This window comes from Styela clava, chromosome 5 (genome assembly GCF_964204865.1).
Source record: "Styela clava chromosome 5, kaStyClav1.hap1.2, whole genome shotgun sequence".
NCBI classification, from domain to species: Eukaryota; Metazoa; Chordata; class Ascidiacea; order Stolidobranchia; family Styelidae; genus Styela; species Styela clava.
Window position 1 is genome coordinate 16051231 of NC_135254.1, and position 17001 is coordinate 16068231.

Below are 17001 nucleotides of genomic sequence, written 5' to 3' on the forward strand. Positions count from 1 at the left end.
AATGAGAGAATTATATATGGATTGAATAGATTTAACCTTATTCAACGCTGCCTCGTCCTGTGGCTACAATAAATTGGACCTTGCTCAAAATATACACGGAAGTATACAAAATGCTCCCACTACATTTAATTACCAAAAATACGAATACCCGGGTGGCAGAGTGTGTATTGCCTATTTACATCTGTGTATCATAAAATTGCTTGCATTTGTTTTCTTTTGTGTGTAAAGTTCATGAACCGATGAATAATCGCTCATCTTTATCGTCATATCCAGACTTCGTGCAACTTTTATTCATTTCCTCGTTTTAACGCTCGTAAGTATTGAGATCATTCATGAATTCATTACAGAACAGTAGTGAAATTTGTTCCGGTCTCATTTGATAAACGGTTGAAGTGCTTGTCGTCGTAATAAGTGTAACATGCTATACAAACGATGGATGCCACATTATCATCCACGGTTAAGTCTGTTTTGTGGAATAATGGTTGCATGGATATCGAGATTTAGGACAAGTCACTCAATGACTATACCTATATCACACTTTAGTGTTGACTAGGAAGCGTCGTGCTGTGCGTACATGTAGACCAATACAAATTCGTTTTGGGCGTACGTACAGTACGCACAGGCGCCGCGTAGCCTCAATACAAACACTTAACATAGCACAGACCTAGAAAGGGAATATGAAGCAACGAAAGCCTTAAAATTGAATAGGTCTATAAATTTAACAGGCGTATGTCAATAAGAGCGATTGTGGTTTATCAAAGACAGTAGAATGCAAAGGGTCAGGGGTATGTAATTGGATTGTTAGACTTTCTGCCAAGAAAACTTACTGCAAAAAATCATCTCTAAAGGAGTGTTTGTGGAATTGGTAGAAATTTTCATTCTGGTACTTGCATGAAATGCACGATCGATTGATTCACAGCAAATTCAAGACATGGTGAATCTAACTTAACATTATGCAGAATATAGACAGCAATCTACGAAACCACCAGTGATGTTAACTAAAACGAATATTTGGTTACGGTTACTTTGCAATAATTTGAGCATCGAGTAAATTGTATACTTTTATTGTTAAATGTGCGGAGCGTTCAGATTAAAATTCTGAAAAATGATACTTCTATAAACATGAGCTAGCGTGAAACAAGTCAATGGCATATCGTCCCATCTTAATATACTGATATTATTGTATTTCAAAAGATTGGATTCAGTTTTATTTATTTACTTCGAATTTCAGTTAGATAGTTTTAGTTAAAACCAATTGAGTATTCTTTTTAGGATATAAAATGGTATATTTACATTTGATGAAAATAAGCTGATCGGTCGAGCAGTAAATGGGGTTCTCATTCCGAGGAAAATTTTACAGAAAACAAATACACAAATTTTGCGGCTTACAAGAATAGGTTACCGGTTTCAGTGCAGGACATGACCATGCGTCCTCTGACCACATAGCGAATTGAAGATTCTTGTGATTGCAACGTCATCGCTTGCGTAATAGATTCATTTTTGCTCTCAATCACTACTGTGTGGAGATTGTTTGTTTGATAGATATTAGTAAAACAAAAACATTCTTGTTGCTTGTCTATCTGTAGGCATCTAGATTCACAGGTGTTTTCGCCCCACGAGTCGTTATAGGTAATTGTAGAAGTGAAAATATAAAAATTAATGTCGGTGTGACTGATTTTCATTATCAAGATTCGCCAAGAAGTTAACGAAAAAGTTAAAGTTCTTCTAATAACTCCTTCCCAGTGTTCCAGTACGTTGAAATACGCTGAAAAACGATCTTCTTCATCAATCGACGGTTCTCGCACTTTGCTTGCCTGCTGATGGGGTGTGAAATAGATATCACATACGCAAAACAAATAAGTAAATAAAGACTGAGGTTGGTAGCAGTGTTGTGTACTTGCGATAATTAACAACTAGAATATAAACTATCACATGCAGTAAATACTTTTGATATGGTCTAGTTTTCATTCAAGCAATTAAAATGTGACCCAAGTCTAATAACTTGGTATTTTCTGAGTTCCAGCGAAAATTGTTTATGTTTTTAAATACAAATCAGTCGTTCAAATATTTAGAATAATTTGAGGTGTGGGTTTACGGGTATTATGTTTAAATCACAAGATTGAAGAAATGTTAGTTTAAGGTAATTATACTATAGTACTATATCACGGATAGAGAGATATGCATTTGAAGAAAAATAGAGTAGAAAGAGTATTCGCAGTAATTCCGGCTTAGATCGATCGAGTTTTGGTGAAACAGTTTCGGCTACTAATTAATTATAATAATTAAGTGGTAATATTTTATGTATGGACCATGTGAAGAAAAGTATTTTTTTACATTTGTCTTATATTTTTCGTTTTCCATTCTATGTTATTACTGTGCGCTATGCAAAATAATACCCTTGACCGGCCACATATATTTCGTAAGTTGGATTCGAAGTATGTCACATATTATGCAACTGGGATTGAACTCGAAATGAACTTGGATTGAGAAATTAGCCACATCAGAAAAGAAACAAGTTTCGTCTTTATGTACGTGATCCAAGCCTGTACGAGCATCAATTCTTTCTGTTAGACATGTTCCTCACGCAACCTAAAATAGACTACTCGTTCAGGGCACGTTTTAAATATGAGCGGAAGTCAAAAAAGTTGGCAATGTTTCGACCTCATAATAGTTAGCACATTCTTAGTAAAATATAGTCAGTCAACATTTCTACTGCGGATTCTAGGCGAATTTCAGTGTTTAAAATTTTAGCAGATGGGGCGTAAATCGGAATAATCAGGTCATAATCATTGGTCATTGTAAAGGGAACTATACCTTTTTGAGCTATAAGGTTAGAAAGAGGTGGTGTGACGTAATCTGTATCAGCGGAAGTAATAAAGGGAATCATAAACATATATTCGCGTAAAGATTTAATTTAAAATATCGTGTGTTTCCCTTTCGGTGGTGAACATTCTGAGAATGAATGATGGAACTAGAAATGAAATATAATTTTATATTGAGCCGATTATAACATTTTTTGATAAATTGTTTTCAAGTCTCTATAAAATATATCCGGACACTTTTTCTCTTTGAGTTCAAATATATCGTGATTCAAATTTGTGATTTATTGAAAGACATCATTGTAATGTAGAATGAATCAGGTGTATGGTGAAATTTCCTGTCATAAATGACATCAAAAATAGGTTGCTATTTGGTATACATGATCAGATGCTTTGGCAAGTATGCGCCATGTATGCCTTATATGATCTTCGTATCATTAATTCAGTCTACTACATTATATTAGTGTTATCCTACCGGACGTGATCTCATCTCTGTCAGTGTTTCATATTTCATCACAACTAAGCATAGTCACACTCACGGATGGACGTGACATAATCATATAGTAATAAACAATCTAACATGGATGATATGTAACTGAATACGATTTCTTGCTTACAGCAAGGCACATCGTGTCGATGGTGCAATTCCCATAAAAGAAATCGGAAATTTTATTCTATTCAATATTTTGTTGTGAACATTCCCCCCTAACAAAGTAACGGGGACTCAATATATATATCAGTGCCTTAAATACGTGTCAGCTACACAAAAAGTGTTGGAAAGCACAGCGCTACGTAACGAACGAAGCCTTCTTGTGAGTAAATACGAAATTGACCACCGACATTCAGGTGGTTGCTATGATGCTATTAAATAGACGGCGAGCCGAATCAAATATTTGCGTTATTTATAGGCCAAGAATTTTCGAAATTTGAATTTTAGTAGGTATAATGCACCATTTTTGAATTGATATAATAATCGATTTTTTTTTTTGAATTTATGTTATATTTATATATATATATATACTCTCATATCTGCTATAAATAGTGTATTGTACTGGTATTCCTTTTATCGTTTGGTATAACACAAAATAGGGTTGGAATGTGATCTAATAATGTTGTGAATTTTGTTAAGAACCGTCTAAAATTTAATTCTACAAGTAAATATTTATGTCTTTCACATTTGTAAGTATTTAAATCATGGTTGAAGCTCGTCTAAATGTAAATTTGCTGTGGCAGCTGAAAATAAAGAAAAATTATAAGTGGGAATCAATGTAATATACCTAAAGATCTCAGCGATGATCAGTTGGAAAAGGCAATCTTAGCATAATTTTCAGAAGCTAGCAAGATCAAAATAATTTGTTCCAGTTTGGAAAATAAACTCAGGAAATCGGTTGTTGAATATAAGACAGTGTTTCAATAGATCTATTTGAAATATTAAGATTTATTTTATTAGTGGCATCAGATTGTTTTAGATTTTTTTTAGATTGTATAAATGTAAAAATTGCGGTGTTTTTTTGTTTAAAATTTTAATTAAAAAATACCATGGTATTCTTTTTGAATATAATTTCAGGAAATAATGAAACTTAGTTCAGTTAACCAGGGAAAATTTTTCTATAAAAAACCTCGTCGACAGTGGACCTTTATTAAACAGTGATTTAAACATCGATCAAATATTTCCGAGACTGAAACATAAAATACATGTTTGGCAAAACTGAATTATGAATCTTTCTATGTCTAGTGTCTTTTGTAATAATCAATTGAATAATTTGAATTATATAAACGTATTGATACATGGTACAGATAATCAAATTTTAAGCCGTCTGTAGATTTTTTTCAAAAGTTATCATGGGCTAGACGTGAGCATTACAAAACGTGTGACTACCAGGTGGGTTTTCCTTGGGCCTAGCACTAAATTGTATAATATAGGCGTTTTTGAAGTACTCGGCAAATCTTTGGTAAACGCCTAAGAAACGGTCGTTGTCGGTTTTATATCACCATGTTGAAATATGGAACAGACTAGAATGCAAAGTACTTTAATGTCATTTAGGTCATTATACTTATGATTATATTTTATTATTTAATTTCCACGTGTGGAAAAAACTGCAGTTGAGGTTATGGATCGAATAGGTTTTTTATATTAATGGAATAGCAAAACCGACAAGACACCCTAGCAGTAGACGTGATGTAATAGATCGAATGACCTTTTAATATTTATACCAATTGGGGATAATTAGTCAGTCCAATCATTGGATGGACTATGACCATGTTACCAGTTACCAGTCTGGTTACCATGCAGTTCAGGTTTGGAAAAAACTAACCAGTTCGATAGCGATTCATTTCTTAAACTGTGGATACACATTTATTGTTTGTAGATTTTCATCCGATTTCTGAAGAATCATTCTTTTAGTTAGCTGTACAATTACTGTCGCACAGATATAAAATTTTGATCACAAAACCAATTACATATTTTGTAATTAAAACGGCATTGTCCACACGTTTTTCTTTTTTCTCAACTATGAAGCGAAAGTTCTTGACTTTTTATTTTTTATTTTTTTGTTCGACAGAAAGAATGTCAAAACTTTCAAGTTGAAAAATAGAATCAGAAAATGTTTGTAAGGCAGAAAAGATACTACATTCCATGATATTTATTATTGTAAACTTTGTGAAATTTGATCTTTATATTAATTTATGCTTTTAAGTTAAAAATATACAATAAATGATATTCTTTTTTGTAAATTTAGCTCCCTAATATTATTTTTTATACGCTGTGAATCACGGTTCCCCTTTTTGGGGTACAAAAACACAGTAATTCATTAAAATCGAATCCTTATGTGGATTTTTACCGACCTGCTTGTCTTATGTTTCACATTAATTGTTTCATTATTACACAGAAGTAATAAGCATCTACTGCATAAATTTCAATGTAATTATTACGCACATATTAATATCTTAAAACTGAAAAAGAAACGCATCTGACGCTTATGAAACTATCTCTAATGAACCCAATTTTAAAAGAAAAAAAAAACATACGTATACATCAGGATTTAAATTGCAGAAACAGGAATCTTTTTGAAGGTATGTTATGAATGGTATTTCAAAAGCGTCTACGTTATTATGATGTATATATAATGATGATGTTTTTATGATGTTTTGCATGGCTGCAATTGGTGTTTCAAGTCATAGACAAATAAAACATCGTTTAGATCGGATACTGCCATAACGGACAAAACGTATAAATGAGGTCCAATTGATTGAAATATAATTGATCATGAATATGTATTTTGAATTAAATGTCTCGTAATTTAATTGATAACCAACGCTGAAAAACTCTCCAGATCAAGATACAAATATTTTGACTACTTGCTGTATCTGGTTTCAATATATGTTTTTGGCCAATCTATTTTTATATAAACGAAATTTTTATTTTGGTTCAGAAAATACTGACTTCATAATCATCGTCAAATAAAAAAATGTCTCAACCGGCTAATGTTACTGTTGCTGCTCTGGACCTTCCGGGCACAGAATTAAATTCAGGTGATGGAATCAATGGAACAACGAGTATGTAATAGGATTGAGGAGTTTTCAATGGTCGCCATTTTGTAGCCTGCTCAGTAGAGTTTAATTTGGGTGTTGTACGTTACACTGAATTGGACTCATGGGGATTTAAAATTGAGTTTATGATAAGTTTTACCGGAGCTTTAGTGAAATAATTTTGAGATCGTCCGGGTTCAGATTTAAAATGACAGAACCCATAAATATTTCAATTACATCTACAAAAATGAGGAACATTTGTTTAAAGCTTGAACTTCTGTTTGTGTATGATTGTACCCAAAAATTGCAGAAAATTAGGACGGTTTGCACAAACGTTATATTCTTTTTAGAATATGTTCTAACTGTTACAATTAGTTCCCTCCAATGTATATTCTGTATTTTCAGCGGCCAATATGGATTCTGAATCTTTATTGATTCGAAATATTGTATCATACGTGGGCGCTTCAGTTGCAATCGCTGGAATTTTACTGACGCTGCTGTCTTATATCGGATACAGGTACGTAATAATCACGCATGAATTTAATCATTGTTGTCTTTTAAAACTCATATTACATACAATTTTTTCAAACAATTATAAATAGACCTCACCGATGTCTTTTGGGCATTTTGTACATCATGTACGGGTGAGTTAGCCTTCACAGAATGGGGTTCACTCGCTTTTCCTTGCGAATTCTCCAGCTTTCAAAAATTTTAGTACATGCACCCTGAAAATAACTAAGTACGTAGGATTTCACTCCATGTGATTGACACTACCGTCTTGAATATAACTATCCGGTTTAATGACATTTTTCGTGAAATTCTCCATATGATGTATTGATAACTGACATTTAGTGACCTATAATCGACGCCAAGTCATGCTGGCTAGTCAGATTATAAGAGACGGAAATGTATATAACGTAATTTACAAATATAAATGACCTTGGCTTTTAGCCGAATAAAGTTCAACTATAAACAAAAATTTCACGATTAAATCTTGTGATCAATAATTCGCTTTTTGTTTATTATTTGAAATAAAAAGATCGTTAGGATTAGGGACAAGTACATTTCCGAGCTTACAACAAAAATAAGCGGGTGCCTGAAAGTACGTAATGCATGTGGATTGTGTATAATATGCATATCAATAACGCTCTCAAAATTTCTTCTTATATTTTGATATTGATGCAACTTGCAAGTCTCAAAATAGTAAATCTTGTGTTTTGTTAAATGGCCCGTATTAGGGGTTCCAGTGACCATTTGAAATAATACTGATCTTTTTCAGGAAATTCCACATAAAGAGGCCGCATATTATAATGGTGAATTTGTGCATCTGTCTCTTTTTATACTATCTCGCATATTTAATCAGTAACCACGAGCGACAGACAACAGGAGACTCCAGTAATGTTTGCTTATTTGGTAAGGAATATTTTTTATATCTTTAAGCTCTATGAAATCCTACTGGATGATAAGTTTAACGTGCTGCAATGCAGTAAATATGGGAGGAATTCTCTCAAAGCTTGATACATAAAAGACTAAATTTGCCATCCCACCGAGAGCGATAAAATTTAAATTTTACAATGTGTTTTTTCTTTTTACAGGAGCAATAGTTTGTCATTTCTCCGTTTTGGCTGCCTGGTTTTGGATATTAGTTTATTGGATGCTTATACTGGTAATGTTCAGAAGGCCGATGGGAGGACACATTAGTCATTTCTTCATCAAAGCATCCATTCCTGCATATGGAATTTCACTCGGTATAGCAATTATATGCGCCGCTGTGGCCACCCAGCATGTTGGAGGCATCCATGGCGGAGAATATTATGGCCCACAGTAAGTATTTGTTGTCGCCATGTTACCACTATGTCAGCCTTGTTACCATAACTAGAAGTATCGGCAAGTAAATTGGTCCATAAGGATAATCAAGATCTAATTTTAAGCTACCACCATGAAGCGGTAAACGACTGCATTGATGTACAAAAATTCGGCAGATGGATTTGCAAAAATAGATACTGCTTATTAATAAATAATCTTTTTATTTTTATTTTCAGATGCTTTGTTCATAAGCTATATCAATGGGGCGGAACAATGGTTCCTGTTGGCATGACATTTATTGGGATGTTGATAATATTTGGCATGATATTACACGGTGTATTTTTTGCGAAGCAAAATGAAAGATTGCAAAATTCAAGTAGCCGAAGAAACGTCAAAATGCATTTTATAAGACTCACGGTCATAACAGTATTGCTTGCTATTGGTAATTTGAGATCTTGAATCTTGCATAAGATATCTGACATCGACATACGTTAATAAATTAAGGTTTTAGTAGTATAATGAAGCGATAGAATGTAATCACATGCTATACTATCGACCCGAAAATTAATGTTGAGCTTTATTTCAGTCATCATCAGCTCCTGTTTTGACCAAAGAGAGCCAAGTGAAAAAGAACTGGGCGGTATCATAGTATTCAGTGCTGGCTCGTCAATTTTGGTGAGTTTCAACCGATTGAAATATATGCGCTATATAAACTTCTAAGCTAACTGAGTATATGAGTCTTTTAAACGCTTCCTTTCCATTCATGTCACGCAAAAGACTTGTCGTGCTATAAACTAAAGAATCATCACGTTTATCGATTGATACCATAATTAACCCTTTAGTAAGCGTACGGTAGTCATTTTAATCTTGCAGCACATTTCGGCCAACATAAAAGCCTACCTGGAATGCAACTGTAAACGTCATATGGTGAAATACTATGCGAACAACGAAACATTTATTTCTTATTTTAGGGATTGTCCTTGATGGTTTTATTCTGCCTGCACCACGAAGAAATTCGATCACATTGGGTATCAGTAATACGTGGAGATGATTCTCAAATAAGGAAACATTCGATAAATCGCAACAAGTACGAAGTTGGTGGTGATTTACCGTCGTCTAGAAAGTCGTCAACGATGATGGTGAGTTCACGCTTAAGGTTGGAACAGCAATTCGTTAATAGGAAGATGAAGAAAAGTAATTTTCAATGACGGTATACGGACCTTGTTTACGAGGAAATTGTGATCTAAATTGCATTATAGCCTACATGGCTTTTTTGTTTTGAAAATAATGTACGTATACTGTATATGTCGACAATGACGCATGATACTGTATTTAAACCGTTTTGAGCTTTATTTAGGATTCAATCGACAACCTGGCAAATTCACACGGGCGTTTTTGCAATATTTCTTCTATTTTTCATTGTTTTGCCCCTTCGGTAGAAAGTGTTTCGTCCGTTTTCCATGCTTACACCTTTTTATTTTTTGTACTGGTTTTTGGCACATTTATCCCATTTTCATCTAAAGTTATTCGAACACATTAAGTCTTCACGTAAATATTGCACTCGATTCGCAATATACATTTTGTGTAGCTTCCCGATGTCAACTGACAGCCCAATATGCTCTCCACGAGGGGAGGTATTCAAATGACGATCGGAATCATATATATACCCATCGCTAAACCTAACTTTGTTGACATACCATTTAAGGCGGAAATTTTGGCTCCCTACGAGTACTTGAAATATGTACAATTCATACACAACATATGTCAAAACGAACCAACATGAAATATGGTCACAATATGCTTAATCATATGGTCTACATTTAGGGAAATCATCCATCGGTTTACATCGAATCCTATGAGGACGAACGGAAATCATCAACCTACCGCATTGTTGCAAAAGAGGATACTGATATGAGTACACTTGGTCTAATCCAAATTCCAGGAACACCTTCACCAGGAAGGAACCACGACTCCAATGCGGAAAAACATAATGATAGCGCTAAAGTGCGGCGCAAGAAGTCCGATGCTTCTTCAAAAACGCGGCATATAGTCTCAACCAACAACAACGAAACCCCGCCGACATCACCACGAAGTCCGGATGACAAAAGTAAGCATCGAGTAAAAGAATTCTTGGAGTCTGTGTTATCACATATGCCTACCTAGGCTGTATTTAATAATATATATAGGCCTATAATAATATGCTACTATAACAATTCTATTTGAATACAAAATTTGTTGATTTGAGATCTGGGTATTGAGATTCAAGTATATTATTTCAGGTGGCACAGGGACAAAATCTCGTAAAAAGAAGAGTCGCAGTGTATCAACTCCCCCGGTTTCTCCGGTACAGAAAAGACCTAAATCTGCGAAACGCCAAATGACGTCAGACCACCTACCAACAGAAAACAAGCCAACAAGTCCTACAAATGGACCTCCAACAGAAGGAAAGCGCAAAAATTCTAAACGTGGAAATTCATCACACCGACTGTCAAAATCACGTTTTCTACGAAAAAGCGAAAGCACTTTAGATGAGGATACAGTCCAACTTACTGACTTCAAATAGTTGGGAATGTGCGCTTCCCATTTATTAACATTCCACTGTCCACCAAAATCGAAGTATCAGAGCCGCTGAACTCCACTTTCAACGTAACCTTTCAGAGAAAATAGCTTATGTCAGCACTGCAGTCAGCATCCTATTCTTCACGAGCTTGAATCGCCTGTTTGCATGATCTTTACCGATTCTTGACCCCGGAAATACTTCTCATTATTGCTGAATTTATACATATCATTTTTTAAGTATTCTCGCAAGGTGAAATCAGTTCTGCACCTCCAAAATCACCGTTTTGTCGCATATAATCCAAGAAGTTACCTTCAAAAAGTCTTGACATAAGCACAGTCTAACCCGTGTTTTGTGCAGTTTTCGACTATTGGACCTAAATGAAGACATTTAAGAGGGCAAAATAAGGTACTCCCGAAGTATGTGAACCAATATGGCGGACACCGGAACGTAGTAAGTGTACCAGGTTAGGCCATCATTTCAGGTACAAATATTTGGCTAGTCCCCGAACTCGTAATAAAACCAAAATAAAGAAAATTGGAATGAAATTATGGCCTAAACTTAACCTGGTACACATACTACGTTCCGGTGTCCGCCTACTTGGTTCACATACTTCGGGAGTACCCAGAATAATGGCAGAGATTTATTCTTAAATTTCGTAAACCTATTCAACGAGTAACGCTCAAAACTCAAACTAATAAGTCTTCAATTGTTGTACCACTGTTCACAGACGCTGAATATGCATTGCGGACAATATAAACAAGAAAGTCGCAGCTAGGGAAATCATCAATCGCTTCGACATGCAGCTCGCGGGCAGTACATAAATTTTATTCCACAATGTCCTTGAAGCGTAGCGCACTTTAGAAAATTGTCTTTCAGGAAATGGTATTTTAACAAGTTTGTTTTATTGTTACAATTAAAGTTGCCAATAAACGATCAGTATGTACAATTAAATTTTTTGTTTTACTTTATGCTGTTTTCGATCGCCATATATATAAGAGTTATTCTAGTTTGTTTTTGCAATAAAAAAAAAGATGAAATCGTGAAAAATGTATAATTCTTCCGTGGGACGTTTAAACACTGGACAACAAAGGTGATGTATTTAAAATTCTTTAAGAGGGCAGTGCGATGCATGAATCCATTTTGCAAGATTTCATTGAGTACGGCAGTAATAGTACATAACCAAACCATACGGCTCCTGGCGGAATTCCCGGGCCTTGGAATAGCTATGCGTGTGCAAAAACATGGGATGAAGGCAGATAGATTCTGATGGAGCCATCAACAATTAGTGATAACGTCAAATGGATTACAAACATATATCCCCAAGATAACTCATATAGTGATTCTAGTTCGTTGTAAACGAGAAGCACGATTATGGGAAAATTATATAACTTTTTTTCATATAAAACGCAATTTCGGGAAAAAAACATAAGTCATAGTGACATTCTATTCGCTTATCATCAAGAATTTGTTTGAGACTAAGCAAACCAGCTTAAACGTCAATATTCAAATTATCTCACCGCGGCCATTAGGTTGGGGCGCAGCATAAAGCTTCGTGTATTTAATGTGTATTTAAACGGCAGACTACAAAACCATTGTTATATCCACAGTAACTAAAAAATAATAAGGTCAAAGATAAAATAATACTGGAAACTTAGGATTAGATGTGCAAAATTCAAACCATTTGGTACGAAATGTGAAAACGTTCGCCATTGTGGGTTAAATTGACTGTGAAAAGATTTCTTCAAAAATGATCAAATCAAATATTCTTCAAATATTCGCACTGCATGAAGGAAAAATAGGCAAAGGGATGGTAAAATAGGAGGGGAATAAATCAACTTTTATATACAGTATATTTATATTACAGCTGAGAATGTTGTGAAGCTAAACGCCACTGCATACATTGTATTGCCATGTGTCAATTTCGGTCGGTGTTTCGGTCATCCTGTACTTTAGAAAATCCAATGTTTTTAAAGCAGTTTCTAATGCCGCATCGAAGCCATCATGGCGATAGCCAACACTGACAAGTTGTTCATGTGGAAGACTGCCCCGGAAATAACAAAAGAAGACAGAATAGTACGGATTGTACTTAAACATGCCATGCTATATGCAGGAAGTACGTCGGAAATAGAAACGTAACGGTACCTTGGAGGGAAGAAAATTTTATCCGGTCCATACTTGCACAAATTCATTACCGACGAAGTATATATATCAGCAACCCGGCATAATCTTGAGGAAAAATAACTTCCTTGAAGAGATGTGCGAAAAACTGATCCGAAATTTTTGTTGAAAACATTTTTCAAATCGGCTTTCACATTTTTACGTTCGATAAGCCAGTCACGAACAAGCTGCCGGGATTCTGCGTCTTGGTGAACCTATATAAAATTGTTATTATTAATGTACACTGTAACGTGACAGTGAAGGAGATTAAGTTGCAATTGCCAATGCGATGTATAAAGGGGTGTTATATTTACTAAGAGGCACGATATTATGTTGGAAATTATGTAATATATTCGCTCATTTTATTCGGTTCAACGATATAGCGAAACTCGATTCGGTTCTCAAAAACTGTGACCTGAAATAAACTGATTTAATTCATCAACGACGACGATAAAGTTTTAGAGGTATCCTTGTTCTGGTATATATTACCCTCTCTCAATCATACCTGCGCTCTGTCGATGAGTCTTTCGAGAGTCTGTACCCATACAACGCTTCTGTAGAAGCCAGGTGAGTTCATTATGTCTATTTCATGCTTAAGTTCGTGAATAACAGCACATGTTGACCATCCACTTGAAAGATTGGGTGTCTCCAAATCAGCGTAAATTTGGTCGCCGAAGTACATAACCTGAATAAAATACAAGAAATAAATTTTATGTCTGAATGTCCGATTACTTGATATGTGATAAAATGCAGGTGCAAAAAAATAAATAAAAAAGTATACTAGCCTGTCGATTATCCCACCCCATGAGTTTCATCAATTCACCACTGGATCCTTCGCAGTAGATTTCTCCTTTTTTCAATTCATTGATAGTGTCCCAAGAAACAGACTTGTAGCGACAATCTTGAAACTGTAGAGTCTTGAATGGCTGGGGTCTTTGATCAAAAAAATTCGGCTTGTTCGCTTCTACGATAATTACCTCAAATGCTTCCCTCCAGAACTCACCCAACATGTGGCGCATACCGACACTGACGCATGGGTATGGACTGTTTGTTAATAGAAAAAGCTTTTTTTTGTCTTCCTCTAATTTTGTGATCAAAGGCACCAGGCAACATTTTCGTAAGTATCTTTCCACATTGGCTGTTACTTCCCTGAACAAGTACCCTAATACAGAATTAGTTCCATAAATGAAAGCTCAAATAAAAGTTCCCGCAGAGAATTCCCTGGTAACGGTGGAAATACCGCGTAGCTGTTGGCCGATAAAACTCGATGGAAAAATAAAAACAATGGCGTTTCAATGTTATCAGGCTGAAATTCATCGTCTCCGGGCCACACAAAATTCCAGAAAAAACGAACATTAATCCTTGATAATAATGAATCCGTATAACAGTTTTAAAGCGTTTTTAACACATTGAATGCCGTGGAAATTACCAACTAACAGACAGCTTAAAATGGTTGTGATTGTTTCAAACCCGAAAATTGAAAAAAGATCATAAATAAATAAAAAATGATGACAAACACACTCGAATTAATTTTCAATAACCTAATTACCGTCGGTGTGAACTTCACGCACTGAACGTTCGACCATTTGAAATACTTTAGTCGGATCAAATTTTATTGACTTTGATGTGAAATATTCAACAACGTTGGCCAGAAGACACATTTCTGGCAAAGAGAATATATCTGTTAATTGCTGCAGAACTTCGCTTCCTCGAAAACATGATCTATCCATAACCTCCTTTGGGATGTGAACGGTTTCCAACTGCCGAAGCGCTTCTTCTGAATTTAACTTCCTGCGGCCGCTGCAACAAAACATTGCAAATTTTTCATGGAATTGCAACATTAAAACAAGGAGAGAAATGCTCAAATATATGGACACGTTGACTAGAGCGAAGCAGTCCTTACTTTTGACGCTACCGGTACCTTCGAAAAAAATCCGAGTTTCGCGTAGCAGGAATATACAGAATCAAACTGGACAGCCAGTGTTTTCAGGGATAAAATAATACAGCAAAATGGACTAAATATCAGATTTCATACGAAATTTATAATTAATAAAATAGTAATAGCCTTCTAGAAAAAAAATCCATCTTTAACTACTGAAAATTTCAAAGCAATTGGTCCAGTAATCAAAGAGCTTTTTAAAGACGAGTCAAAGAACAAGGATAAGAACAACAACAACCACAACATAATATTGAAACGATCGTTACGTTATGTCCACTGACGTGTTCAATAGACCTTTCTTTGACCCCCAAAAAATTCTTCCTATACTTTACCATTGCAAAATTTTCGGGGCTTTTTTCAAAAGTCATTCATTGCATACGATAATCTGTTTTTTAAAAGTACCGGTGAAGAATTTTAGCCCAGTCTATTACAGCTATTTCTACACTATTTTTTTTTATTACTGCAATTATATTAAAACTGCTAAGAAGACAGGGTGATCATTGAATTATCTGATTTATATCGTGGCGGTACGTCAAAGTTGATAATAAAAGATTGCCTCGATAAAGACTACTCAATTGGTGTATGCGCTACAGTTGTTGTTCGCCGTTTACCGATAAACTGTCGTCCACAAAACAATCAACAATTAGTGTAAAGAACTATTGTGTCTATGACACATAAGAAATCATATATATTTTCGGTTTATATGATGTATATATACATTTAGACATGAATATTCCATCGAAAAAATACATACTGGAAGACGGTGTCCAACTGCACGATATGTCGTTCATCAATTTTCATCATCAGTCCACGTTTGATATCGTAATGAAGACCTCGAACGCAGAAATCTGGATTGTACTTTTCTTTCATGATATCTGCCGGAAATTTGTATTTTTTGCAAAGTATGTTACTTGCCGTTTGGTATATGAATATTTGCATGTCGTCGGAGTATTCTGCCAACGTGTAGTCATAGTCGAATCCGTAGATGTCAATCTGCGACAGGTCTGTTTGGTTGACTGGGAATACGTGCTCTTGTTGTATGAGAAAATTAGGTTTAAAGCGTTCTCGTACAAAGTTTTTGAGATCGTTATAGCTTTTCCGTATTTCTGGTAGCTCCTTTCTTTCGCAATACTTTCGAGAGATTGTTCCAAATAAAGGCTTTGCAGTAACTCCGCATATTGGTTTTGTATTTGCCGACAACAAAGCACGACTGAACAACGTTGTAGCTTTCATTTGCAAGTTGTCGATTCTTCTTCAGCGAAAGCAGAACAGAAATGACTATTTTGGTTCATCATTGTGTCGTAATATACGACTAAAAAAGACAATGTAAAAGCCAAAATACGAAAATTCCTCGGGATATATCACAAAAAAATCCCGGGACCTACATTCACGATTTACAGTTGTTCTGCAAAATAAACACAGAACTAACCCGCGTCAACTGTTGGATACAGTAATACCTTGTTTCCCCGAAAATAGGACCCACCCCGAAAATACGACCCATCCTGAATTTAAAAAATGATTTCAATATAAACCCTCCCCTTAAAATAAGACCTAGTCAATAACGAGAATTTTATTTTTTTGACCTAGTCGATAGCAAGAAATCTTCCACACGTTTTAAACGATTCATAATAATCTATGTTTTGTAGATATTTTGGTTATTTCAAATAAAAACTGGTTATTTATAAGTAAATGGATATCGTTTTTCATATATGTATTTGTGATAATCTCGTAATTCTCTATTTTATTATCATGAATTGGATAAATGAAAATAAAAGCCACCCCGAATATAAGCCCTAGTGGTATTTTTTTTTTTGGAAGACAATTAGAATAAGACCCAATGGACGTTTTCGGGGAAATACGGTATTTGTTTTTTTTACATTCTGCTCTTCTGTTGCTGTCGCGTGAACGATACTGTCTCAAGCGATCCGAAGAGAAAACATCACGTAATTATCGCTGCATTATATTCAAAAAACGGAACCTTTGTTAAAAGAACAATTACGTAACGTTTTCTTTTGCCATCAATGGTATCGTCCGGACTATTATTCCCAGGTAATTGTTATCATTTACCAGACAAAATATTGTCAACTATTCCATTGCAACACACTGTATTTATCAACATGGTTAACGATGCGTATTATTAGGAGTGAAATATTTCACGCAGACGTGAAATTGCTCCAAATTTTGCATGTGCA

At 35.0% G+C, this 17001-nt stretch overlaps 2 protein-coding genes across 3 annotated transcripts; one reads left to right on the top strand and one right to left on the bottom strand.

The window, feature by feature from the left end:
- Positions 1-5711: 5711 nt before the first annotated feature.
- On the top strand, positions 5712-11737 carry LOC120344287 (uncharacterized). 2 transcript variants are annotated; one of them, XM_039413422.2, is made up of 10 exons: positions 5712-5891; positions 6251-6374; positions 6753-6864; positions 7627-7760; positions 7943-8171; positions 8390-8595; positions 8740-8828; positions 9125-9292; positions 9978-10260; positions 10433-11737. In XM_039413422.2, exons 2-10 carry the CDS (start codon positions 6287-6289, stop codon positions 10714-10716), a joined length of 1593 nt encoding a protein of 530 aa, XP_039269356.2. In that variant the 5' UTR covers positions 5712-5891; positions 6251-6286; the 3' UTR covers positions 10717-11737. The 2 variants fall into 2 exon arrangements, with proteins under 2 accessions (XP_039269356.2, XP_039269357.2); XM_039413423.2 differs by having other exon boundaries at positions 6251-6350.
- LOC120344285 (5'-nucleotidase domain-containing protein 3-like) lies at positions 11594-16229 on the bottom strand. The gene is made up of 6 exons (XM_078112815.1): positions 15564-16229; positions 14420-14670; positions 13656-14032; positions 13376-13555; positions 12855-13085; positions 11594-12759 (listed from the first exon to the last, which is right to left on the bottom strand). The coding sequence occupies exons 1-6, from the start codon at positions 16040-16042 to the stop codon at positions 12595-12597; spliced, it is 1683 nt and encodes a 560-aa protein (XP_077968941.1). The 5' UTR covers positions 16043-16229; the 3' UTR covers positions 11594-12594.
- Positions 16230-17001: the final 772 nt, after the last annotated feature.

Excerpts from the sequence above, each read along its gene's own strand:
- LOC120344287 (XM_039413422.2), top strand. The coding sequence starts at position 6,287 with ATGTCTCAACCGGCTAATGTTACTGTTGCTGCTCTGGACCTTCCGGGC. Across the intron at positions 6,865-7,626 it reads CTGTCTTATATCGGATACAG|GAAATTCCACATAAAGAGGC; the intron begins GTACGTAATAAT and ends GATCTTTTTCAG. Across the intron at positions 9,293-9,977 it reads GAAAGTCGTCAACGATGATG|GGAAATCATCCATCGGTTTA; the intron begins GTGAGTTCACGC and ends GTCTACATTTAG.
- LOC120344285 (XM_078112815.1), bottom strand. The coding sequence starts at position 16,042 with ATGAAAGCTACAACGTTGTTCAGTCGTGCTTTGTTGTCGGCAAATACA. Across the intron at positions 14,671-15,563 it reads CAGTTGGACACCGTCTTCCA|CGGCCGCAGGAAGTTAAATT; the intron begins GTATGTATTTTT and ends GTTTTGTTGCAG. Across the intron at positions 13,086-13,375 it reads GACTCATCGACAGAGCGCAG|GTTCACCAAGACGCAGAATC; the intron begins GTATGATTGAGA and ends AATTTTATATAG.